At 47.9% G+C, this 27,448-nt stretch overlaps 1 protein-coding gene across 10 annotated transcripts in view; it reads right to left on the bottom strand.

Moving 5' to 3' along the window:
* Nucleotides 1–27,448, bottom strand: part of LOC1271726 (eye-specific diacylglycerol kinase) — a 129,008-nt gene that overhangs the window by 49,483 nt on the left and 52,077 nt on the right. For all 10 annotated transcript variants that reach the window (XM_061649625.1, XM_061649373.1, XM_061649499.1 and 7 more), the window contains 2 exons: nucleotides 3,872–4,253; nucleotides 1,950–3,781 (listed from right to left, as the gene is read on the bottom strand). In XM_061649625.1, coding sequence (XP_061505609.1) covers nucleotides 1,950–3,781; nucleotides 3,872–3,961 — 1,922 coding nt within the window. In that variant the 5' untranslated portion in view covers nucleotides 3,962–4,253. The remainder of the gene's footprint in view (nucleotides 1–1,949; nucleotides 3,782–3,871; nucleotides 4,254–27,448) is intronic.

Genomic DNA, 27,448 nt, shown 5'->3' with positions numbered 1-27,448 from the left:
GCACGCCACGCCGTACCCACAATCACACGCTAGGGAATGAGCATTTTCAACCGAACCCTCTGCAGGAAGTGAGTAAGGCGACTGGAAGGGGTGTTGGGGGAGGGGGGGGGGGGGGGGGGAGGTTGGTAAATAAAATGCGAAAGATGGCGTCATATTTCTTCTCACGCGAGCAGCGACATCGGAGGAAATTGGGCGGAAAAGGAGGCACACGCTAATGGGAGGCTCTCCGCGCGAAGGGGACACGCGTGCCCAATTAATGGGTAATGAGGCAAAGGGAGGAGCGGACCGGGGGGTGTGTAGGGCATCCGGAAAATGAAGAAAACCGGGGGGGGGGGCACAGTTCCGGACGCACACCGGAAGCGGAAGCGAAAGGGCTGCCGAGATTCCGGACGCGGACCTTACGGTAAACAGACGCCGAGTGGAACAATATTTTAAAAGTAAGGAAAAAAGATGGCGACAACAATAAACACACAATACCGACTGGTTGGTTGGCAACTGTTGGCACACTTTCCTCTTGTTTTTTTTTAATGCAGTTATGCCTTTACAGGATGATTTTGCAATGTGAGGCTCATAATTTGACGTCATAATTTGCGAGGCTCATAACAGTAAATAAGCTTTTTTTGTTAAGTGCACGACAAATACATGCATGTACGTATCAATACGCTATGCAGTGTTTGAAAACTGTCCGTGTTTCTGGTGCTAATCATAGAAAAGTGTTTTTAGTAATCATGTAGAAACAAATCAATATGTACGACGAATCGCTTTTTGCGTACGCCGGCACACTCCATTGGTGACTCGTTTCCACCATTTTGTGTGCCATTTAATTACCAAACGTGGCTGAAAAACAATGCTCAATTAACTGAGCGCAAAACTAGCTAACATGGCTACCAGCTAGCAGACGTTAGGGTGCCTTTCATCCTCCTCTCTATACCATTCCCCACTCTCCGTTTCTATACACAGCAGCGAAAGTTTAGTAGAAAAGGAATACAAACTCAACTCAATAATTAGAAAGAGTAGAATAAGAAGACGAATATAATGGATAATATAAATAAGACGAAGAAGAAACAGATGACGAAGAAAAAGAAGAAAAAGAAAGGAAGAAGAAAGATGAGAAGATAAGAGAAGAAGACAAAATGAAAACAAGAAAAAGGATAAGAAGAAGCACAAGATGAACGTAATTAACGTGATGAATAAGATGAACGCAATCAATAATACGAAGAAGAAGAAGAAGAAGAAGAAGAAGAAAGAAAGAAAAAGACCCATGAAAAAGATGAAAAAGAATAATAAGAGAGGAAGAGGACGGAAGGAGAAGAAAAAGAAGAAGAAGAAGAAGAAGAAGAAGAAGAAGAAGAGGAAGAAGAAAAATAAAAAGAAGAAAAGGAAAAATAATAAGAAGAGGAAGAAGAAGAGAAAGAAAAAGAATAAGAAGAAGAAGAGAAAAAATAAAAGGAAGAAGAAGAGAAAGAAGAAGAAGCAGAAGAGGCAGAAGAAGAAAGAAATAGAAGAGGAGGAAGAAGAAGAAGAAGAAGAAGAAGAAGAAGAAGAAGAAGAAGAAGAAGAAGAAGAAGAAGAAGAAGAAGAAGAAGAAGAAGCGAGAGAAATAGGAGAGGAAGAAGAAGAAGAAGAAGAAGAAGAAGCGATAGAAATAGGAGAGGAAGAAGAAGAAGAAGAAGAAGAAGAAGCGAGAGAAATAGGAGAGGAAGAAGAAGAAGAAAGAGACGTATGAAAAGAATAAAAAGGAGGAGAATGAGATGAATAAGACGAAAAAAAATTAGATTATGATTAATTCGAAGAAGAAGAAGAAGAAGAAGAAGAAGAAGAAGAAAAAGAAGAAGAAGAAGAAGAAGAAGAAGAGAAGTAGAAGGAAACAAGAACAAAAAACGCACACAAAACCCAAACAAATTGGTAGCTGAAGGGGTAAAAAAAATACGGCGGTAGCGGTCGTTTACCCTCGAATGATGCCTGGTGCAAGATGGGCGACGGGGCCTCCACCGCTGCCGCCACCACCCTGCTGGCCGGCCGAACCGGCCGGTCCGGCCAGGGCGAGCGCCTTATAGCGGGCCTGCTCCTCCGTCGGCAGCACGATATCGACCGACCGGGACCGGACGGCGCCACTGCTCGGGACGGCGAGCAGGTTCAGGCAGGCGCCGTCCGGCGGCGGCTGCAGCTCCTCCGTCTTTGCCCCGGTCACCTTGGTGAAGCAGGAGTCGACGGAGGCGGCCCGGTCCCGCTTCAGGTCCGGCACCTGCAGGTAGATGTCGCGCACGAAGTCGGCCGCCTGCGATGTGGCGGCCGACGTCGGCGGCGGCAGCTGGACCGTCGGGCCGGCCGACGGTGGCGGCGATTCCTGCGGCGGGGCCGGGCGAACGGTGGCGCCCGCCAAAATCGGACCCATCGATGCGGCTCGGCCCCGCTGGGCCGCTCGGTCTCGCTGCTGCTGCTGCTGCTGACAGTCGAGCTCGTCGCTGCTGGTGTGGATGTCGGGTACGGGGCGGGGCGGCGTGGTCGGCCGGCTTTCGGACGCGTTCGAGACGTTCTCGAGCGAGCTGCCCGTTGGCTCGACGATGATCGCTTCCTGGCGCGAGATGGACCGGCGGCGGGTGCGGCTCGGTGCGGGCGGCTCCACGCCATCCTCCGCCGGCTCGACCGTCACCGGCAGGGGTGGCCGTGTGTCGTGCGCTTCTCCTACCGCGCCCAGCTCGCTACTACCACCGTCAACGGGCAGCATCAGTGCGATCTCTGCCGTGCGAAGCTCTGTTTGCTGTGATTGCTGCTGCTGCTGCTGCTGCTGGTCTTCCTCTTCGTCTGGTTTGGTCGGGGAAAGGGTGAGCGTGATGCGGCACGGCGAAGCAATGGACGCCGGCGGTGACAGCAGCGTGCTGCCTTCTCCGTCGACGCGTGGTCGGCGCCGAGGGGAGACGCGCTGAAACAGGGAGGCGTAGTCGTAGGCGGGCGCCTCCAGCCCGAATGTGAGCTCCGCCTCCTTTTTCTGCTCCACCTTAGTAGTGGCGATGGTGGCGATGGTGGTGGTGGTGTTGCAATGCTGCTCATTGTCCTCGTCCGGTTCCGCCTCCTCCGTTTCGTCCTCCTCCTCGTCCTCATCGTCGTCGTAGTAGTAGTCGTAGTCGTAGTAGCCATCGGTAAAGTGTGTTCTCGTTTCTTCCGGACCGCCGCTGGGACCGGCGAGCCCGACCGCCGCCACTCGGTTCACGCTCGCGCCCTCCCCCCCTTCCACCTGCTCCTCCTCCTCCTCGTGCGTTCCTCTGACCCGCAGCACGGTCCCGGCAGCGTCCGCATCAGTGCCGTCCTCCTCACCACCCGCCTCGTCCGCCTCGTCGTCACCATCGTCGTCGTCGTCGTCCCCGGAGGAGCAGGAGCTGGAGGTGTAGTCGACGTACGCCTGGTACTCCTCGCTGTCGTAGTAGAGCCGCTGCTCCACCCCGATCAGCCGCCGGTACTCCTCCAGGTACAGGCAGTGGATGCACGGCGGGGGCGTCTTCGAGCTGGACTTGCGGCGCTGGAAGCGCTTCGGCACGTCGAGGAAGGCGGCCGCCACCGCGCTTCCCTCGTCCGAGGCCGACCCGGCCAGGTCGAAGCTGCGCGACCGCTGGCCGGGCGCCGTCTGCGGCACCTGCAGCAGCAGGCTGCCGACGCCCGGCATGCCCCCCGAGCCCCCGTCGTCGGCCGTGGATGAACCCGCACCCGCCACCGACAGGGATCGCTGCTGGCCGCTCGCCCGCTGCGCCTCGAGCTGTATCTCGTCGAACGAGGCAGAGCGTACCTGTTGCACCAGAGAGAGCGAGAGAGAGAGAGAGGGAACATGGTTGCAAAATGGTTGCACACGCTGCACCAGCAACCCCAACACACTTACCTGCTTCGGCACCTCCAGCGAGCTTTGGGTTTTCATCTCCGCACCCGTGGGCGTCCGGGACCTAGTGAAGGTGTTGCGCAGGCGATGCATCGTTGGACCGCGGCTGCACTACCACTACTACTACCACTACCACCGCTACTACTACTACTGCTACTGCTACGTTTGCTGCTGCTGCTGCTACTACAACTGCTACACTGCTGCCGCCGCCGCTGCTGCTGCTGCTGCTGCTGGCTGGTGGTTCCTCCGCGCTCCTGAGGCAACCGGTCACGACGAGGCTACGTTGTGCCCCAGCGGTACGGCTCTCTTCCCATCGCCGCACTACGCACCACTGCACCGGGCTGGGAGCCTTCTGACGCGGTGACGCTACTGAAAGTGTTCCTTGCTGCAGGGAAGATGGAAAAACGTGCAGAAACAAACGATGGTTTCGTCAAAGATGGATGGTTCAAGGCGCGCCTGGTGGGTATGCAATTTGCACGACAAAACCGTGCTCGAGGCTGTTAAGCAGCACACAGGAGCAAATGGGAAATAGTTTTGGAAAATACTGATCGAGAGGCAAGCGATGTTTCCGGTGTAATGTTTTGCAGCAAATATTGTGCGTATAATGTTTCCCTAACAATACAAGCTGATGCTAGTGGTACACATTTTGGCATTACGCGCTACCGACTGACGTTCTGCGTACTCGTTCGCGCTGTGCACGCTCGGGCACCATTTTGCGCTATTTCGAGAAGGCGGAAGATTGCCACTACCACTACCCACTCAGTTCAGCAGCGAGAAAAACCACCAGCAGAATCAACATTTCGGTGAGATATGTCGCCGCTCACCCGGTATGGATTTTCCGAGTATTTACAGGCAGTACAGGGGTCTTCCAGGCCGTTCGATGCGATACGGGCCGGATATTTTGTCGCTCGCGAAGCAGAATTTGACTGCTACGATGAATTTGTACCGTTCCCAACGACCATGTTTACTCCTTTAGTTCAGTTTAATACAACGAAACCCATTGAATGTAAGTTTACAAATAATGCTTTATTGCAAATAATATAGCAAATAAAGTGAGTTACGAAACGTCGTCGAAGAGCCAAAAATTATCTTATTTTCCTTTTTGTTAATAAAGGGGGAAAATGTTTATTGTACAACAAATCGCCAAATCTGATCCAAACAGAGTTGCCAGAAAACATACTAGACTAGTTGTGTCCTAGTTGTGACCCACGACATCAATCCAACTCAAGTTATTGATGACTGCGACTCCTGCAAAATCGGAACCACTAGCTACGCTTGGAGTCTGCCGGGGTCGTCCGAAGTCGTCCGGGGTCGTCCAGAGTCGGTCAAAGCCGGCTGAAATCGGGCGTAGTCAAAGTTGCCCGGAGTCGGAATCAGAAAACAAATCCTAACCACAACAACATTTAACAAGACAATTAGAGTACAGTGACTCCGACTTCGGATGATTCTGGCAGACTCCAGATGACTACCGATGACTTCAGATGACTCCAGATAACTCAGGACGACTCGGGGTGACTTCGGACGACTCCCAATGACTTCGGACAACTCCGGATGGTTCCGAACGACTCCGGATGATTCTGGACAACTGAGAACGAGTTCGAATGACTCCGGAAGACTCCTGAAGATTCCGGAAGTCTCCAGATGACTCCGGATGACTTTGAATACCTTCGGACAACTCCATATGATTCAATACGACTCCAGATGACTCCGGATGACTCTTGACGACTTCAGATGACTCCAAAAAAACTCATAATGACGATGGATGACTCCGGATGTCCTTGAATGACTCTGGACGACTCCGAATGACTTCGGATGACTCGGAGAGACTCCGGACAACTTCGGATGACTCCTCGTATAACTCCGGATGACTCCGAACTACACAGGACAATTTCAACTACGGACGATTCCGGATGTCTCCAGATGACTCCGGAAGCCTTTGAATGACTCTGGACTACTCCAGATGACTTACGTTGACTCGGACTCTGGATGACTCCGGATGACTCCAGATGACTCTTGACGAATCCAGAGGACTCCGGACAGCTCAGAATGACGTCGGATGACTCCGGATGTCTTCAAATGACTCCAAATGACTCCGAATGACTTTGAATGACTCCGGACGACTTCGAATGACTTCGGATGACTCGAAATTACTCCGGACAACTACAGATAATTCCAGAAAACACCGAATGACTCCGAAAAACTCAGGACGATTCCGACTTCAAACAACTCCGGATGACTTGGAATGACTCCAGACGGTTCCGGAAAACTCCGACTCTTGACGGCTTTAAACGATTCCAATATGTTTGTCTACTTTACCCATCCCTTCACTGCACGATTCAGTTGCGTAAACGAAAAATAAAAATACGCAGCACACATCGCAAACAGAGTTGGCAAGCCCTGTACCCACCTGCTCGCCACATTGGCTTCACCGAGCCTACTGAATCGTTGCCGTTGCTCTTCTGCCCACGCTGGGACACAGTGAACTCAGTCCCGTAAAAAAGAGCTCCAAGGTTCGAGCATGGCGACGACGTCTTGACATTGATCCTGGCTGCTCCTGTCAACTTAGCTACACTCATGCGGGGCCCAATCGAGCAGCAATGAGCGGCCCCCGGTTCGTGACTGTACTTTTCCGTTTCTCCTCTCGCTCTCACCCACTTTCTCTCTTCCCCGCAGTCTCCAAACGTGGTGATAGTAGACATAATCCAAGAAGAACAGCGGATGATGGAAGTGCGGATCGCACCAGGTAGCAAAAAAAAGGGGAAAATACGGAATTCAGGCAGCGATACAGCACTCCCACACCTTTGCACGCCCAAGGGAAATCGAAATGGGGGAACAAAGGCGAGGGGCGAGGGGAAGAGGAGGTGAAACAGGCCAAAATCTTTCCCGGGGAGCAATATCGTCGTTCGCGGGTTCACTTTTTGGGCCACGAAATATGTTCCTCCCTTCCCGCAAAGCCCTGTTTCTGACGTCTTTTACTCTGACGAAGCGTACGTGTATGTGTGTGTGTGTGTGTAAGTGTGTGCTTTCGTCAACGGCACCACAGATGCCACGCTTTTTAAACTACCCAGGGCGGGATTTCCGCAACACAGCAACCAAACACGCCCGAACCACGCACGTACGTGTTTAGCATTGGCGAGAGTACGTGCGAAAAGCCGCCAAACGTCCGGACAGGTAAATGAATGGCTGGGGAGGAGGGCTGGCTAGGTGTAATAAATTGCAGCTGTGCCGGTACACCCCAACCCCCGACCGGTGAGTGATTACATCCGAGGCGATCCACAACAACTTGATCTCCCCCAGCAAACGCCAAACGCAGAGGTGTGCCACGTTGACAGCTTTCCAGCGCTGCTGGCACGTGCGCCAAGTGCAGCCACAGGATTTATAGACGGGGCAAACAGGGAACAGATTATTTTCAAGCGTGAGTTGTGGAAAAAGCGCACCGAAAAAAGAAAAGAAACAAAATTGCTTGCACAAACTGCCCCCGATGACAAATTCCCGTACGCGCCTCAGCGTCAATAAGAAGCCCCACAGTCCCGTCTGCACCCCACTAATCTGTGGACTCAAAGAAATTGGCCTAGTCAACATTTTTGCTTACCTTACCTTGCTCGCCCACGGGTTACGATTTTGTTTATGCAAATTACAGGTCGAGCCAACGAGAAGAGGTTGGTAAATCGCTTCCCGTCAGCAGCTTAATCAAGCGAACGCAACTGGCAATGCTGGATGAACACACGGACTGCTCCGAGGAGTATCCCAAACCTGCGGTCTGGGCATGGGGATGCGCGTCTGCACTGCAGCTCGGTGACGGTGTACACGGCAGCCAACACACACACACCACGTGACGAAATGTGGCTCGCACGTTAGCAGGGGCTTAGCGGTGACACGTTCCGAACCGTTCTCGCACTCTCAAAACGATCGCATCAGCTTAAGGCTGCCGCAGCCCTTGAACAACAACACCACCAAGCCTCCCCGGAACGCCCTTTGCCGACGATAAAGACAAGATTTGTGCGGCTTTGATGAACCCCCCACCACCCGGTTTTACGACGGGCAAAGTGCTTGCCGTGGGGATTTCTCGAACTCCTCCCCCGGGGGGAGGGTGCTTGCGCTGAGATTGTGTCACTTTTTCTGCAACAACAAAAACAACAACACACTCAACGCAAACCCAAGTATGCGTCACAGGCTTCACCCGGCTACGTCTTGCTGCATTAGAACAACCAGCAAAGGGGGGAAGCAGCAGCAGCAGCAGGTTTTATAGCGCCGTCAAGTCAGTTCTTTTTCGTTTCACTTTCTCACACACGCGCACACGCACACACACACACACACACACACACAGTGAGGCAATGGGGCATCATTTACGTCGGATTACTGTCTGGTTCCGGTGTTGCACACGCGCCCGATCGAACGGGACCACGGGAGTTTTGTCGGGGCAGTTTGCCAAACCGTCGTTTCGAGCGGAAGTGAACAAATGTGTGCCGGTCTGGATCGGGGTGGAAAACTCTTTCCCCCTATGGAGCAATGTGCGCAACAGGCAGCAGCAAAGAGGCGACAAGAATAAGGGGAATAGGATGTGAAACGCCTGCAAGTATGCATTATTACGTTTTCATTTAATAAAATTAGCAAAACATTGCAAGCAGCTTGATCGAGAAGGCACAGCTTGGGAAGCGCCATCTTCTGGTAGCGTCTTACATGCGCCTGCAGGTATGCAAAATAACGATTGTTTTGGAAAAAAAATATCGTAAATGAATTAAACTATTAAAAAACATCCGTTGATCAACACCATGCGGCATTGAATGGTGTTGGCAATGCGCCTAAAAGTATGCAATATGTACATTTGTTTCTGTTTGTTTTCTAGTTTCTTATTATGATTAATTCCATGATGTAAAAAAAAAAACTCTTCAAAAAGCTTATTTTTCAGGCATATTCATTTCGATATGTATCTTTAAACTTCACAATCTCCTCGTTCGAGTGAAAAAAATAGAAAAAAAACAACATCGACCAAAACAAGACGCCTAAAGGTATGCAAACTTTGCGTTTGTACATAAGAATTATGCAAATAATGGCGTCAACTACTAAGCGTTCATTAAATCAGTTCACTGTAAAATGTAATCATCTACTGCAAAGCAAACACAGAGCAAACGTTTAGGCGCTCCAAACGTCCACTACCGAGCAATTCGTAGAGCGCACTGAACTGATGAGGGGAGGGGAGACGACTGGCGGCGCTGTTGGTTTTTGGGTACCACAGATATATCAAATTTCCAACGAACTACTCTGACCGGACCTAATCAACCAACCGAACATCAGCCCGAACCTTCGGGGCGAACCGGGTGCTTCGTAGCTGGTGGATTGATTTTAACGGAATTGAACGGCAGCTGGAGCCAACCGTTGGCCCCAACGGACCGATGGCAGGAGAACTACTACCAAGAATATTAATTTCATCCTTTCTCATGGCGGTGGTAAGCGCGTCCTAGAGCGATCCAAAATCAAACCCTGTATATTTGCTCCGACAGGGGGCAAATTCCGCAATGTGGAACGGAATGCCCGAGCTCGTGTTGGTTAGGAGGGGGGGGGGGGGTCGTTTAAAACCCGGTTACAATAGCTCAGACTTAAGCTTCATGCAAGGAATCAGCACGAAACTAGTGCCAATGCCACATCGTTGCCAGACATCTGTTACAGCAGTGATGGGCCCATCGATCTAAGCATAACGCGTTCGGTGGAACTCTCTGCTGCATATGCGATCATACAGGGTTTCCCACGATTTAGTGGTCAGTTCCCATGATTTTTTTTTATCGTATCCCATAGATTTTTAGTTCGTTCCCATAATCTATTGGTTTTTTTCCGATTGGATATCAATACAATTGGACCAACAAATTCTGGGAAACGGCCAAAAAATCGTGGGAACGCACCAAAAAAAAAAAAAAACATGGGAACTTACCAAAAATTGATGGGAACCAACCAATAAATCGTGGGAAACCCTGTATTAACTTCCGGTGCACTTGAAACCACCAGCGAGCGGCCTTGCTCCACAGTCAAATGAGTTCCTGTGAGAGAGGAAAGCATTCACATGTCCGTGCATTCAACGTTCGAGACGAGCGTTGGCAGACAGGGTCATCCGTTCGCAACTGATCAACGAGCGTGTTTGCTGCACCAATAAACCCGGGCAACACAAATCTTTCCAGCAGCATGTTGGCATCAGTTGTTGGGCATGTTGCCACTGCCACGGAATGCAACAGGTTAGGCAGGCAGCACATGATGGCATAACGGGCAGCGCGTAGATTCGCGCCTAGCCAGTATGCAAGCCGACACGCGGTGGTCGGTGTGATTCCACTTTCCACCTCCTAATGAAGCAGTTAATAGTGCTCCGGGAAAGGTACGAATCGAACGGCACACAACTCGCAGCTATTTTTTATTGCGACTGTGATAAATAAAGTGCTTTTGCGTGCTTACGGCAAGCAGGTTTGCATACTTTTAGGCGTGTTTGTAGTTTCGACAGGTAAGAAGAGTAACATACACACACACCAGTGTGTGCCAGTGGCTGCTGCGATTCATTATCATCTGTGAACATCGCTTAATATGCAGCTTCATGCCCGCGGAAAGGTATGCTTCCCGAGTTTCTTGCTTGCAGCACTGCATTATTAAGCTGTCAACACACACACACACATACACACACATTAAACCATAATAAAGACCGTTGCTGTAGTTGCGCCCACCTGGGCTGGTGACGATAGCAAGTCAACGTTCGCCACGCTTGGTGGTCGGTAAGGCGTTTATCGTGCGCCTGCAAGTAGACTCTAAGCAGCCTAATTTGCCTAATAGCGCACTCTGACGCATCCGGCAAAAGGACACTCCCAACTGCACCGTTTGCAACCGTAGAATGACAATCACAATCGGCAGCAGTTGGGTTGCGCGAAGCGAAGGGTTCGAGATTTGCGTGACTGTCCCCCGTGTTGTCCAATGAAATTGTGCAGCAAAATGAAGCCCCACTCAAGCTAGGTGAAACTTTTGCTGCATCTGCAAGCAAGCGGAGAAGAGGAGGGTGAGTTTCGGTTGCAAATAGGCATGAGGTAATCGTAGCGGCATCTATGCGTCAGGCGCGGGAATCACTCCACTCACTTAGCCTAGTTCCAAACCACTTCAGGAGATAGGATCTAGCTAGAGATAGCTAGGCGATAAGATCGAGTGCGTCGATCTAGCTAGCCGGACGGACACTTCTCGCACGCATCTGAGCCAAATTAAACGTGTAGTATCACTGAATAAGTGAAGTATAGCGAATGCAACACAGGCACATCCAACGTGAAGCATTACCAACGTGAAGCATTACCCGCGTAACCTGCGGGCGAATGGCAAAACGCCAGGACGGCAGCGATTTTTGTGACTTCTTTCACTGAAAATCGCTGCCAGCGACGATTAAGTAAATGAAATCAGATGCAAACCCTTCTCCCTTCCCTGGTGCATCGATACAGAGTTGTTCTTCTCGTCTGAAATTCAGGCGCTGCCCCTGAGGGCGGCCGTTATTATTGCAGCTGGAACTGTTTGTGCCATTTGATTGAACTTAGGGAGGGAGGAAGAGAGAAAGAGAGAGAGAAAGCCCTGATTTGGCTGAAGAAGAGAAATAGAAGCAAATATCAACAACAAGGACAGGGCTCGGCAGTGCAAAGTACTCGATCGTAAAAGATCAAACGCCGTGCAATATTCCCAGCGCCGAAGGCCCAAAAAGCGATTGAAATATGAAGCACGTTTTAACACACACAAACAGCCAAGGCAACTGATAGGAACAATTTCTCCATATGCTCACATGGGATGGCAAACACTCAGGTACTCAAGTGATTGGATTTTGGGTGTACATTCCTTTTTTGTTTTTTTTATGCCTTCGCAAAGTGTCCCCGGGTGCACCGCTGCGCCTGATAGGTAGGCAATGGAGTTTTTTTTTCGAATATGTGCAGCAGTGGTGTGCTCTCTGGAGCACACCAACGACTCCAATCCGACACCTGCTATATCAGAATCACTAGTTTCGCCCGAAGTCGGAGTTATCCGGAATTGGAGTCGTTCTGAGTCGTCCGGACCCTTCCGGAGTCATCCGAATTTGGTGTCATTCGAAATTGATCTGAGTCGTACGGAGTCATCCGGAGATATCTGGAATCATTCGGGGCTAGCCGTCTTGAGTCGGTCGGAGCCGGAGTCGTGCGGACATTGAACAGACGGTTTACGGCCGACCTCGACTCTGGACGACTCCAGACGACTCCGCAAGACTCCGAAAGACTGCGAAAAACTCTGGATAGCTCTGGATGACTCCGTACGACTCCGGATTACAAATACTTCGGACGACCTCGAACGACTCCGGGTGACTCCGGACGACTCCGCAAGACTCCACAAGACTCCGCAAGAGTCCGCAACACTCTGGAAGACTCCGAAAGACTCCGGATAGCTCTGGATGACTCCGTACGACTCCGGATTACAAATACATCGGACGACCTCGGACGACTCCGGGCAACTCCGGACGACTATGGACGATTCCGGCTGACTCCGCATAAATCGGGACGTCATCCCGATGACTCCGGATGACTCCCGAAGACTCTGATTCCAGACGACTCCACGACGTTTCCAAACGGCTGCGGATAATTCTGGGTGGACCTGCCTTCCGGTATTGGTTCCAAAATTTTTCGGAGTCGCATCGGAGTCAACACCGGATGTTTGCCATCTTTACCCATCACTAATGTGTAGCATTTCACCACCAACGCATCATCCATCTGCGAGGCTGCGCTGATACATGTCAATTACAACCGGAAACGACCCATGCCGGCGAGCTCGAAGCACGCATCAGCCAAACATCAACATGACTTTCGATTTGATTTTTGGTTTTGCTGTTGCTTGCACCCGGTTGCGGCACAGCCAGCAGGTGCACGGGATAAAAAGGAAAGAACAAGGTGATGTCCACTAAGAAGAAATGAAACTGCAGTTGCTTCCCGGTAGCTGGTACTGTTCGATCATAAATGCACGGCTTGTCAAAGCGAGCCTGTTTTTGTGCCCAACAAAGTAAAACAAGCTACAGCGCACAAAAGAAAAGGCAATGGATCCTTTCCGTCTATTCTCAGAATGAAACAAAACCGGAGAAGCACGGCTCCGGTATTAGATGACGTGAATAACGAAGCAAACACAACTTCAGCGCTATCAGCAGACGAAAGCGAGTCGGGCTTGCCCTAGAGGAACGGTTTATGAACTATCCTTCACCGACGGAAATCGACGCAACACAAAGAACACAACCAAAACCAAAAAAAAAAACAACTGCCAACTCCGCATAGACCCAATAATAGGGAGCGAAAGCTCAACACGTACACACATCACTTGCTGCGTATCAAGTGGAAAATGTGGACAGAAAAAAAACCGTTCCTTTGTCCGGCAGTGTCAGTCCCAAAGGGCGCGCAATAAACACCCTCCAGGATGCAATTGCGCTTACCTAGAGGGGGGGGGGGGAAAGGGAGAGAAGTGAATGGTTGGATTTGCCAAACCAGCCTACCAGTCACACCATGCCCGCACGCAAATCCTTTTATAGCTCTAATAATAACATGACAGTGAGTGTTACACTGTTTTGCCCGGGAAGTTTCACTTTTGACAGCAGTGCCGTGCTCCAAACCGAGCGCGAAAGCGCGTGCGAATGAAAGCATCTGACGTGGTGTGGGGCCTACAGATTCTAATTGGTTCGCAACCCCGAACACCGTTTTCGATCGTGCTCTAATACACGTAAGGGTGAGAATGGACCTGGACCGGCCGGACCAGCAAACCGAAACTTATTTAGGTAAGAAAATGGGTACTTTTTTTGGCACTTTCTTCATTGCTCCCCTCGCAACGCACAACAGGCGAACAAGGGTATATATATAACGGTTGAATGATTTGGCACTGTTGCCGTTACCGGCACCGTATGGTAAGAAGGGAAATTGTTGCAAGTCACTTAGGGCCGGTGGATTTGAAGCGTTTTGCTGTGCTTCAATAAGCACACTTTTTGTATCACGGTTGCCTACATTTAGGCGCCAGTGTTTGCTCTACGAACGTTCGTGTAGTAAACCTGCTACAATTGCCTACTAGCAGGTGGCAAGCAATGCCAAATGCTTCTAAAGCTTTAGAATTCAATGGCCTGCGTATGACCCATGAAAATGATAGTTTTTGGTTGTTTGTAAAAATTTATATTTATTCATTTATTTCTATAATAAACATGCAAAACTAATTAATTCAACCAATCCAAAACCAGAAAACGAACAAAAGCCACCCGATTTCATGCCCAACAGTACCCAATCTGCTAATTGCTACACGCACGAAAAACCACAAACAAACACATACACATACAGGAGAAGCGTGATACGTTGCTTTCTAACCCAAAGGTACCTAACCACCGAGCAAAAGCTTTCGAGCGAGTGGCTGGAATTAAATGCTTGCATACATTTAGGAGTCGAATTGCTCGCTAGAAATCACACACTTAGTGCTATTTAATAGGCTGTTTGCTATTAAAGGTTCGTTTCGCAACAGAAACAAAGAACGCAGAAATTAGCTGATCAGCGTCAGGAATGTGTTAGATCTGTATGCTTACCCAACCAGATGCAAATTTTGATTATTTTATGATGTTCCGTGATCTGCTCGATTGGTGCTCGAAACACCAGAAACCGCGGACTTTTTGTGTGATTTTTTTCGTGTTTTTCGTGTAACGCTTTAAAACTTCATTGCTACTTTTTTATTGAAAATTTGTTGCTTTTCAGTATAATAATGGCTACACGACCACATTTGAAAGGATCGGAAACTTTTTTTTTCATAACGGAATAAGAAAAAATAAACCCAAACAAAAATAAAGGGCTAGTTCTATAACTCTCTTAAATTGGTGCTGTTTAAGGAAGTTGTTAGGCTCCGCATGTAGGAAAACAACTCGAAAGCTCGATTTTCGAGCTCAAAAATGTAACTCGAGTAGTTTGAAGTCTGCCTTCCTCAAACAAAATGTGTCAAACTCGATTGTTTTTACTCAGCAGGACCGGTCCAAACAATGGCTACATAGCTAGCGTGTGAAATGTTGAATGACTTACAATTTAAAAAAAAAAGGTCCTGCTTGAATTTCTGCTTCAATCGTAATCGGTGTTTCACCGACACATCTTTCTTCACAGCACACATCTTTCGTCTTTACCAGCTCTTGATTAGTCCCTATCGATGTACTATTTGGGAACCGTTTTTTGGAAGAAGAAACAAAAACAGCAACACAAACACAACGATAAAAGCCAAACCGATGTAATTTGAATCGCCGTTCCATTAGTCGCACCATTATTTTTTCTGCCTTGCCTGCGCGCGATCCGCAGCAACTGAACGGCCGCCCATTAGCGATTTCTTTGCGGACCACGCACATCACTCCGCCAGCGGCCAGCCATTTTACCCGTCGGAGCCACGGCGAGCCGAGAGCGTGGCGTCCCCACCGGGCACCAGGCGCCTCCATTCTAGTGCTGGGCGTTGCCGGCCCGGGCAGATGAACCGCATCCGAACATGATTAATGGCAGCCAATTAAAACTTTCACCACGGCACGCAAGCGACATCCCGCCTGCTGAAGGGTAGTTATTTGTTTGTTTGTGCTTATTCTTTTCTTTGCAAGTCCGCGGTCCAACTGTCACACCGGAAAAGCCGTGCCGCCGCCTCCTGCTAGTGCGCTTCGGTCACTACGTCAATAGGGTAGAGCATTCTTCTTAATTAAAGTAAGATGAACCAGATCTCGTCCCCAGCCGGACAAACAAAGCCATTGCAATAGCCCCCACGCATCACATCAACCGTTTTGTTGATAACTTTTGTCACCCTTTTGCTAGCAGCTGGTTCAAAGCGCATTTTGCACACGCTTTCTCGCAAACAAACAATGCTCGCTCTTTCTTCGTGTTTTGCCATCTTAACAATAGCCCAATGCTTTTCGTGCACAGTTTGCACAACTTTCCTGCATGTTAATAGAGCTTTTTTTGCGTACTTTGCAGAACCATGAAAGGTGTGAGTTTACGGTGGCAGCAACTCGGCCGCGCAGCACACAGGTAGCGCGCGAGAGCGAGAGTTTACGCTAGACGCACACGTAGGCTGACCAAACTTATGTGTTTCTTTCTAAAAAAAACACCGTTTTACACCTTGGCAGTGGGATTCTCTTTCTTGAAAGAATCATAAACATAAACATAAACTTACGAACAGGATCTACATTGGTCTGGACCAATTCATTTATCCTGACGTGGTAAAAGCTATTCTATTCTTAATTCCCCAATGTGATAGGACCTGTAACCGATAAAATCTTGCATAACGAGTAATGTGTGTGTTCTTGGTACGTCTCTTTCGTGCCGATGTGAAATTGAGATCACAATCGATTTGCATTGAGAATTTCTTTAAATTTGGATCCAACACTTGTTCACGAAGGCGAGAGTTTCTCCTGACAATATCTGTCACGTAGAGGTGTTTCTTTTGACTACAGATGTAGTGTGTGTGTGCAAGTGTTGTAGATTTAATGCCAATAAATTTGTGGAAATATTAATTGCATCGAAACTATTTAAAGAAATTGATAGGTGTCAGTATCTGTTGAACGGTGTAGTATCAGTATCTGTGACAAGTCTGTGCTTAACCGAATGGGAGGCGTCAGGTTAAAAGTGCAGTCATAAGGGTAAACGTACCTACAGTGGTGGTAGTACCAATAGTGGTGGTATTGCACTCAAATGCGTCTCATACGATAAATTAACAGTAGTTAAGTTATTTTTGACAATGTGAAATGTTCTCTGACCTTTAACAAAGGGTTTAAAAGTTAAATGGGCCATTCCGTTTCTGAGTGACCGAAAAATCCATTATTTTGGGAAAGGTATCAACATTTTTCGGAAATCCTTAGGATTTCATAACGATACTCATATTTTTGTTAACGTACTAAATGACCACATAAAAACGCAATTATTAGTTTTGTTTTTACATAATTGTTATCAAATGATATTGTTTTAATCAAATTCATTGCTTTTTGACCATAATTACTTATTTTAAAGTATTTTTTACCATAGTGCCATTATAGGTACACCAAACAGACATGTTGCTGTAGTGGTCTTAGTTCTAAAATAAAAAAAAAACCGGTAATTTCAGATTTTTTTCGACAACATTTTTGACATGTCGTACTGTTTTCATTAGAATAAGCAACAGAAATGAGTTTTCTGTAAGTAATTTACCAAACAAAAGCCAAAATTCGCTTATCTGGCTGAGTGAAAAATCGACCTCAAATCAAGTACTTTAGTCACTATTTTCATCGACCAAATTTATACATTTTTTACGATCAAATTGCGAAAATAATCAATCTAATGGCAGTAATGCTTGCTATTCACATAAAAAAACAGCTTCAAAACTAAGTTACATTGATATTCTACACTGTTCTGAGGTATTTTTGTCTACCACCACTATAGGAACACAATGCGACGACTATAGGAACCATATCACCATTATAGTTACAACGAAGCAGTCACAAAAATATGTATTTTTTCGTAAATTTGATGTTTTTCACGGTAAAAATGGTTGTGATTGCAAAGATACATACATATTCCAATTGTTATGAGTTAAAACATTCAGAAATTGTCCTTCCTGAAACTTAAAATCCATTAAAACACAACTGTACCACAACAAATTGCACCAATTACCCTAATATTTTTTTGAGAAACATTTATTTCGAAAATAATCTAGAACACGTTATGTGGTGGGTTCTTAGCGCTGGTTTTGATAGCTATGATGAAAGGAGATTTCTATAGAAATTGAAAAATAGGGAGTTATCGTTTAAGGACTTTGTATGAGTTACTAAGCAACTTTGGACTACCTAGCTGTGTCAAATGAAGATTTGACAAAGTACGCTGGAAGGACCAAATTGTAATAATTTGTGACAAGTAACTTGTGTTGAATGCGAAAGTTATGCAAATAATTGGTAATATTTGGAAAAATAAAGGGAATGTTTTCTGAATTCTTAAAAATTATCGATGTCCCGTATGTTTTAACATGTGCCCTCTTTTGCTGACGACCCGGAAAGCTCAGCAGGAATCCCCATTTTTTGGGGCCATTATATGGTCTCTCCCACGCTCTCGGCCTCTCACATGTGTATACATGTACTGTGTAGGGCATGTTACACCCAATGTTATGTCTATTTTTCAAACGGAACAACACATCAAACAGGATAAGGCTGGTCTAGTTATATTACAATCAAAGTTATATGCTCGAGTTTGTTTGTTTGATTCGAAAAATATTTCTTTACACCACTACGCAGTTACCACTTCAATTGCCAGTTTCAGCCCAAAAGCCGCATTTTAATTAATTTATCTTACTGTTTGACTTGGCGCCAGTTGCGGTCAACGCGCCGAATCATTTGTTTCCTACTTCAAACAGCAAACATTGACAACTGGAAAAAATGTATCGATTTCAAAGAGCGATGTGGGCCTACAGTTTTGTGCGCATTTGCCACCACAGGTACATTCATAGAGCGATACCGAGAAAGTACACTCTGCTAACGTGTGTGAAATTAATAACCGATTGGTTGTAATTATATATTTATTTTTACACAGAAATAGCTCAACCAAACAAGGCAACATCCCCGCTGCCATCGGGCATTGGTTTGAATTATTTCAAAATTGTATTTCCACACCCGACTGGCTGCCGATCGAACCGTGTGCGCGGGGAGACGTTGCTAACGCAGGTGCCAATAAGCGCGGCCAGTGGGGGGGGGGGGTAAATTTCTTCTTACGCGGTATTTATGTGTTGGGGTTTCACCGGGGGTTTTACCTTTTCTTTCCCCTTTTTACCAGCGTTTGGTATAAATGTTTGGTATTTTCGTTTGCATTAAACAATTGTTTGATTTTTGCCACTTGTATTGCAAATGTTTATTTAAAAAAAAACATGTACATACACGCAGCTTAGACGAATTAATGGTATGTGTTAAACAATTATCTAATACATTTTAAGATATACTTAACAAGGCTACCGTTCTATTCCTTTACACTGTTTCCCGAGTCAATTCTACCGTTAACGCCATTATTCAACAATCGCAAGAGGGTTTTCCAACAGCCCAGCTGTCATATGTAATGACAGCTGATGAAAAACAAGTTGCAAGTTTTGAATAATGCTGTTTACATTGTAAACTGAGCCGGTAATCAGTGCATTTTCCCAATGAAGATGTCGCACGAACGGAGATCCGGTTTGTAAACGTTTCGCTCCATGTTTTCAGAAGCACGAACTGATTGTTCAACTTTATCGACCCCTTTCAACATCTTCCACCATTTCGCCATGACTGAGAAGAAGGATAAATTCCACTTTTTTTTCAATTTTCACGTCTGTATCAATACAGTTCCAGTGAAATTCAACGAACATGTTTGGGTTTTTTTTGCTATATTTCCTTAAATGTTCATCAGCATATGGCTTATCCTACCCCAGAACAAAGAATCTTCTATTCCCCGACTATTGATGCTACAAAACATGTTTTGCTAATATATTAAATGCATTTCCTCCTTTCACGCAAGGTTTAAAGCGTCCTTAGCATTGAAAAACAACTCAAAGCTACTCGCAAAAAAACCTGTTTTAGCGTGTACCCGTGGATTTTTTTTCTCCCGAAATTGAAAATACCCGACATGGTACATCCCTGACGGCAGCAGATACGTCAGTTAGGTTGCACCTCATCTCTTTCGCCGAGACGGGGCAAAGCGCCGACAGGGGGAGCAACGAATGCGTATGTAACGGATTTAATTTTTATTGAATTTTAATGATCACCCGATTACACTTTCCCGATAGAGCTGTTTTTTTTTTTTTTTTTTAATTTGCAACGTATTAAATTGCACAAAAGAACGCCTCCACTTCGTCACTGCACCGATGGGCAATGTAGGTGATGTAGGGTAAAAAAGGTAAAATGTTAATATCATTAACCCACCGTGCTGGATTGACCTGCTGGAAAGTCTGCCAACACCACCGGCGGCAAAAGCAAGCGTGATGGTTTTGCTCGACCAAATCGACAAATGAAGCGTTCCGCTTAATTGTGGCAACATGTACCTAGAGCTACGTATACACTACGCACTACGTAGACAGGCGGAAAGCAAACGTTGCTGAAGTGAAGCAACTGAGCGGTATTAAAGCAGAGCCCGACACTTGCGATGCGATGAGTTTGTACCGGCGGTAATGAATCCACCGGTCCCCGTGGGGCCCGCCCCACCGTTCCCTGGCCACGGGCACGTCCGTCACGCGGGCACAGCACAGCTAATCGAATCAACCAGCCCAGCCCGGCCAGCCCTGCGCGCCGACCAAAGGTGTCAAATCGCACCAGCGTCGTAGCGTGCGCGCAGGAAATACTTTCATTAGCAGCTAATTAAAATTCGAAGCCATATCGTTGCCTTCGATCCGGGGCGATGGGCTGCCGCGAAGGTGGCGCCCGTCAATGCGGCAGCAGCCGGCGGCTTACGGCAAATTGAAGGCCCAACTGGCAGGACACAATCGGCAGCTCGCAGGCTCTCCAGGTGTAGCTGCTAGCGAGCGGCCAGCAGAGCATCTTCGCACACTTTCTGCGCGCCACGCTTCCTGCCGCGCTTACGGTCGCTGTCGGTGCAGCCAATCGAGCTGCCGAGTGCATTCCAGAAAATCCCTCCTTGCCCGCGCACGCTCTACACATGATTGCGTCCATTCCATTGGGAATTTGGAACGCGTTCAGCAGCTTCTGGACCCGGGATTCTGCCCGCCCTTTCAACGTTTCAAGACACGATCAAGATGTTATCCCCGATGCATTAATAATTTAGCCGGACCGGGGCTGGAAAGGGCAGCAAGTCAGCAAACAGCGTAACCAACCAGCCACGATGACGGCCCAGGATGATGATGTAATTTGTGTGCAAATGGATTTCGGGAAGGGTTTCGAGGTTTGAAAGTTTCGCCCTTTCGCCGTTCATCGCCGTAATTGCGCTCGCGGTACAATTTTGCATCGAAATTGATGCTGCCCGGTCACCGCAGCGTAAAAGGTTTATCTTACAGTGTTTCACCGAAACGGACCCGAAACCCGCGCGGGGCCGCAACGGTGTAATGTAATGTAAATCCGCCCAAAGGAAGATGCTTTTAGTCAGCTTTCTTATTCCCTCCGCCGTCCCGCCAAAGTGCACGATTACGTTCTTTTACAGCACTGGACAACCGAACCTGATCAAAAGAAGGCAAAACTACAATAAGGTTCGTTGCGCGATGTTGAAAGTGCCGTGAAAACTGCTCAGGTCAATGACTCCAACCGAACAATGATGCATTGTAGGACACAATTACTACATCGAAGCAGTAGAAAAGCTTCTCCCGTTGCAGCAAGCATTCTTGCAATGCGCGTAGCCTACCTTTCAGGCGCACATCAACACTTTCGATTTGATGCTAGCGAAATGGCAGCAAATTGTGCGATTTAATGATTGCTTTTGGATCAGGTTCAGCCATTCAAACTTTGCCACGTTAAAAAGGTACGGTACATCGGGAAACAAACAGTGAACGAATATGCTACAAAAACTAGACGTCTCAGAAATCGAACCGTAATTTCGGACGGTATGTCTAAAAAGCAGCAATCATTTGATTGGTTTCGAGAAAATGATAGCTTGTAGCCGATTCTGTATGTTCCCTCCCAACACTCCAATGCAGCAATGTTTTGGGGTGAAAAAAACACAAGTCGTTGCAAACTGTTATCATTACAATCAATTTGCGGCTTGCCTACCTTTCAGGCGCACTGCCACAAGTTACCAGGACCAGAGGAGCAAAAGATTCATTTTCACTCATACCTTTGTCGCTGAATTTCCAATGTCAATCGCGTTCTACCACAGTCGAACGTAGAAGAGTTGCTCAAACCGGGGCTCAACCTGCTGCAAGATATTTCCCTGAGCGTCGCACGTAGCCGGATGCCTTTCCCACTCCTCCCCCCCCCCCACCCATCCGTCTGGTGCTGATGATAGTTTTATGGCCTGCACAGTTATCGAAACGGTAATTGCGCTACAAACTGTGTCACGTTTACGACGCTACTGCCGGTGGATGAACGCAAAGGGGAGGGGGGCGCGCTTATCGGGACGACAGTGAACGGACGCGGACACAGAACGGACACGGAAAGCAACATGATGGCGGTGCGCCCCATTCAAACAAACATTCTTGCCGCCCCGGCACGGTTGGATCTAATGTCTGGGAAAAGCTAAAACCCGCTCCTTAGCGTGTGTCGCCCGATGTGACAGGCCCGGGTTTGTTGCGATGAACAACAGAATGTGAAGCTATTTTATTACCGCACACCAGGCCGCTGCCTCCTCCCTTCCCCGCCGGGTTTTAGCCAGCGAGCGGGCGAGCCGTTGACGGTGCATTGATTTCAGTTGTTCCGTCCTGTCGTCCAATGCTCATAAAACTACTGTTCGACGATAAGTGTACAATGTGTGTGTGTTTTTTTTTATTTGTTTCATTTTTCCCCCTTTTCATTGTCGTTCCTCCCTCTATTACGTCCGGCACCGGCCAATGTGCGAGTGACGAGCGCCTCTAGCATGGCCGCACAACCGACCGCATGATGGCAAGCAGCATCGGTGCGCCGCAAGCCGCGGAAGCTACCGTGGTGCCAATCGAAATCGAACGCCCAGTCCTTTCATCGTCCGTCATGCTGCACCCGGAAGCCACGGACCCGCAGCAAGCGAAAAGGAATAAAAATAAACACGCCCGCGCCACGGCCGACGGCCACAGCGAGCGATGACTTTGCGACCGCACAATGGCCGTGATAAGGGAAGCGCAACAAGAAAAAAATATATATACATATATAGGTGTAGGAGAATTTTCCCATTGTTGGCAAGCGTTGAACGTTTCGTTCTTCCCTCCCGCTTGCTCGCGGAACCACAGTCAGAGCCGCGGGCTGGCGGGACAATAAAAAGCGCGACACCGTCTTCTAATATGACACCAGCAGCACGCAGCTGGCCGAGTATTAGCCGCAAAGCAGTAGCGCCGCGCTACCCGCTGCTGTAATGATAGCAAACGGTTTGTGTGCCAACTGTGCCGTTAGCAGCCCGCCCCATCCCACCCTCCACCCTTGCTTTTGAAGGATGTGTTTGATCACCCGATGAGTGTGCCATTGCCATTGCCAGCGCCAGCCGAATCCGTGGAAAACGGTCGCGTGGAAAATTCTAATGACATTTAAACTGGCTTCATACGTCAGGTGTGTGTCTGTGTGTGTGTGTGTGTGTGTGTGTGTGTGTCGTTTTTCTGATGACATTTCCATTTCCCATCAGCTCATTGCTACATTTCTTTTTATGTATTTTTTTTTTTTGAATTCGTTGTTCCTCTCATCATGCTCTCATCAGTTACTGGTGTAATTCATCATGCAATGGGATGATGAGGCAAGGAAAGGAGGGGAGGGGGGGGGAGAGTTGGAAGAGGAGTGCTGAAGAAGAACAAACAGACGGACAAGGAAGCATTTGATGGCGCCTGCCACCCACCCCAGCTGCTCCTTGGTGCGAGAGCCCGAACGCCACAGCGGTTGGTGTGGAAAGGTGATTTTGTTACGCGCGTTGCCTACTGGCAGGCGCCCCAAGAAAAGCACTACCCCGGATGCCGCATTTACAGGGTTTTCCCAGTCACTTTCGAATGTAAACATTGTTGCTTACCGCGTGCAAGATGTTATGCCACATTAATCTGACATTTCATTTCCATCGTAATAATTTTTAATTTCATCGGCATGATACTCCATAATTCAACGGTCTATTGCCATCGTTTTTTCACCGCGGTCGTGAAGCCGCATCGCATAAAGATTTGTACAACACTTTGAAAAGTGATTTTGAACTTTTTGCATTTTGAAACTTTTTAATCATATTTTCGCTGTACACGCCACATCGAGCGAAAGCTAAACCTTCATCCTTTACACATCGGAACGGTTTTTTTGCAATAAAAATGCATCAAAATGCATGTAATGGAGTGTTGAAAATCATGCTGAAGAAACTAAAAGTCATTAGGATGAAAATGAAATACCACAATGATGTGGAATAACTTTTTGGACGTGGAGACAAACAATATTTTCACTCGAAAGTGACTTGGAAACCCCTGTAAGTGCCATCCCAGTACCGAACTTTGTACCGCTGAGGTGGAGATGGGACAGTGTAAGAGTAAAACATTAGCCGACATCTTGTTGAACCGCTACCGTGCGATGAAAAATGTAGATATCATAGCGACAAACGAGCGAAATAAAACCACCATCACCCGCACTGTTCAATACTTTCCAAGCTGGCTACGACCCCAAACGAGCGTGGGCTTCTTTTTTTATGGTTTGCAAACATAACACAAGTACTAAAAACAAAAAAAATAATAATAACATCAAACACAGCAAAACCATCGAGATTGTCGTTTGCTGATACCGCCCGCGACGCGAGAGACGGCAGCAAACGAAAGCAGATAATAAACCGTTCGACCCGACTGACTATTTGTCAAATTACGTTTGCTTGCTGCGGGGGCGAAGTAGCGAAAGCGAACGAAACCATTGAATGTTTCCCCCTCCCCCTCCACCCCACCCCTTTTCCTGTTACCTTCAAAAACCCGCCCCAACGTGCTGTCACGCTCCATCCTTAACGTCTCTGCTGCTTGCGCTAGCCCCTCGTTCGCTCTATTGCTCTCTTTCTTGTGTTTAGCATCTCGTTATCGCTCGTGCGAAGCAACGGGTCTGTCCGATTGGGCTAGGTTAGGGTTTGCCCCTGCCGTGCCCTGCCCAACCCAGAGCGGATCAATAACCGAACACCGAAATGCTAATGGCACGCGCGCCCACTGGTTTGCTGGCCCGTTGCCGCAAGCGGTCAGCGAGAGTTCGCGAGTCCTCCATTTTATCCACTGGCTGGCATCACGTACAGCCCACGGTGCGGTGCGTGCCACGAGAATTATTTCTGTCTTCGCTAACAGGCTGCTACTGTTACTGCGCCCGAAAGGTATGCAATTTGCGTTGCGGCCACTGGGTAGCGCTTGCTGGCTTATTAACCTGCTCTGTTAAGCGTAGGTTAGCTACCGAACAAACCATCAATTGAAGTGGTATTTGGAGCGCCTGAAGCTATGTAATGCTTTATTGTTCTCGGCGGTGTTTATTCCTCAACTGACATTTGCACTAAATTTTTAACCGTGATCTGCTCGAATGGCGCGCGCGACACCATACATTGTGGATTTGTGTGTGATAAACCGTATGGAAAGCGTCAAAATTTCAGGCATCTCGTGCGGCGTTATTTTGTAAAAATTCGGTGTTTTTTTTGTATAATATGACTATACGACGAGTAATAAAGATTCAAAATATTACTGCCCCCCTTAACTTAGAGAAGAAAGAAACGAAAAACACACATCACAGTCGATTTTGAAAGGCTTGTTCTAAAAGTCCCTCAAGCTGGTGCAGTTTAAGGTAAGTTTAAGGTGCCAATTCAAGGGAAATAGTTCGAAACCCCGAATTTAGAACTCGAAAATGTCCATTGGGTTGTTTCGAGTAAGTGAAGCAAAAAAAAAAAACAAAATTATAATTCCAACTATCAACTTGCATACACTTAGGCGCTTGAAATAAAGCCATCGTAGAGAAAGACTTTAAAGCGCCTTAAGTTATACTGTGCGACTGATCATTTACTTAGTACTGTAACGTGGCACGATTTCCATTTTTCTGCGCTAAGTAAAAAAAAAGCCCACCGCGTCTCGGGGTGTTCCATCACCTAATCGCGCTTGAAAAAGCGCCCCGAAATGTATGCAATTGTACACGGTGTATTGCAAATGCACCATTTACAGTGCCGACGTTTCGAAACCAGCAGCTACAACACCGTCGTCGGTAAAGCTGGCAGCAAGTGCGCTCACTCCGTACGTTGCATCGTTTTGCTTGTGTCACACTTTCATTATCATCTTTCACACACGTTGCCTCTATTGGGCCTCGGACGTTGACGTGGGGGGGGGGTGGGACCCCGGAAGCGCATTTCCGAACCATTCTCAGCCGTTCAACCGCCGACCCTGCACGGGAAGGGTATAAATTGATTTTTCATAACCTTTTAAGCGAATCTCCACCACGGCACTCTGCTGCTGCTGCTGCTGCTGGAGCGTCCAAAAATGGAGTGTGTTGGAGTGCGAGTGTATGTGTGTGTGGCAAGTCAGAAAAAAGCAGCGTCCGTTCCACGACACACTGTAGGCACAAGCGGATGAAGCTGGAGGGAAGCAAACGAGAGAAAAAAGGAACGATTTTTGCCCTCCACCTTTTTTTTTTTTTATTTTGCTGCAAAAGGGATGAAGCAACCATGATAGGTGATACATTTCCGAACGGTTTTTGTCGCTTCTATTGCTGCTAAATCTTAAGCCATCAGAGCTCGGTTTTGTTGCAGGTTCGGTGAGGGGGGAGGGTTTTTTTTCATTTTTTCTTTCCCCCTTACATGCTACGCGACCGGATACGAAAGAGTGTGTGTGTGTGTGTGTGTGTGTGTGTGTGTAAAGGTTTTTCTTTGCCATCGCTCTCACGCCGTCCCTACCTATTGTGGCGCTGTGTTTCACCGAAAGCAGAAAACGTGCTAATGCTTAGCCATTTTCGCCAACGCTTCCGGGGCGGGCACTGTTTCCTTTTCTGCGCTGCGCCCATTAGCGCCCGCCCGCTGGTCCCGCACCTTTTGTGGCCGAATTTGTGCGACTCGATTTCGAGCAGTTTGCCACGCAGCGCCCGTGCGACCGATCCCAATAACGAAATTATCGCTTGGAATAAGATTCCAGCCCCGAAGCAACAGACCCCAAAAAAAACAGAAAGAAAGAAAGAAAGAAAAAAAGAAAACGTAATCGCTTCGGATCGCAACCTCAAACGAACCCAGCGGCGGCTGGACGTTTGCAGCACGCGCGTTCTTTCATTTTTGGTTTTGGGCACCATCTTTTTCCACCTTCAGCCCTAGGTACGTGCCGGAGGTGGAGAGAAGAACGAAATAGAGAGCGAAAAAAAATTCCCTTTGCAAGGTTTTAATGATAATGCGAATCCTTGCGGCACACGATTTGCCTCCCCGCACCGAAATGGGGCTGGAAAGGAAAAAGTGAAAGCTAAGAGTTGTCTTCTCGTATTTCCGGACCTTGGCGGTCGAAGCGGAAGCGTACCAACAGGCAGCCTGGGAAGGCTGGACCCGAACAGAACGCAAAACGGACGGTCGGGGATAATGAGTGTGCTAACGATAGCGGCACGGAATGTGCGTACCAGCGACAACCAATGACGGTAAAACAAGAAAGATGCTGCTGTGGATGGTTCGATTTTTTTCACATTTTTTTTTTTTTTTTGCTAAGCTGCATCTACCCTCTCCACACGATTTTTTTAGCTTATGTCAGTTTTTGCTCGCACTCTGCTTGCGTTGGCAGGAATCAAAATAATGATTTCCCAACTGCCAGCCGCCGGGGCGAATAATTTAATTAATTCTCTCAGCCCCTTCGCTAGCTCGTGCATACATTTAGGCGCACGTAACATTCATTGCGCTGCGCTCTACTCACCGGGCAAAGGCTGGAACGGAGCGCAATCGGGAGCGCTTGTCTCGCGAGGTTCGCTGATATGCGTAATGGGCAAGGGGCAACCCGCCAGTCGAGAAAACAGCGCCCTCTACGCTTCCATTGCAA

This window comes from Anopheles gambiae, chromosome X (assembly GCF_943734735.2).
Source record: "Anopheles gambiae chromosome X, idAnoGambNW_F1_1, whole genome shotgun sequence".
In the NCBI taxonomy this organism is placed as follows: Eukaryota; Metazoa; Arthropoda; class Insecta; order Diptera; family Culicidae; genus Anopheles; species Anopheles gambiae.
This window is presented reverse-complemented; position numbering and strand designations above follow the sequence as displayed.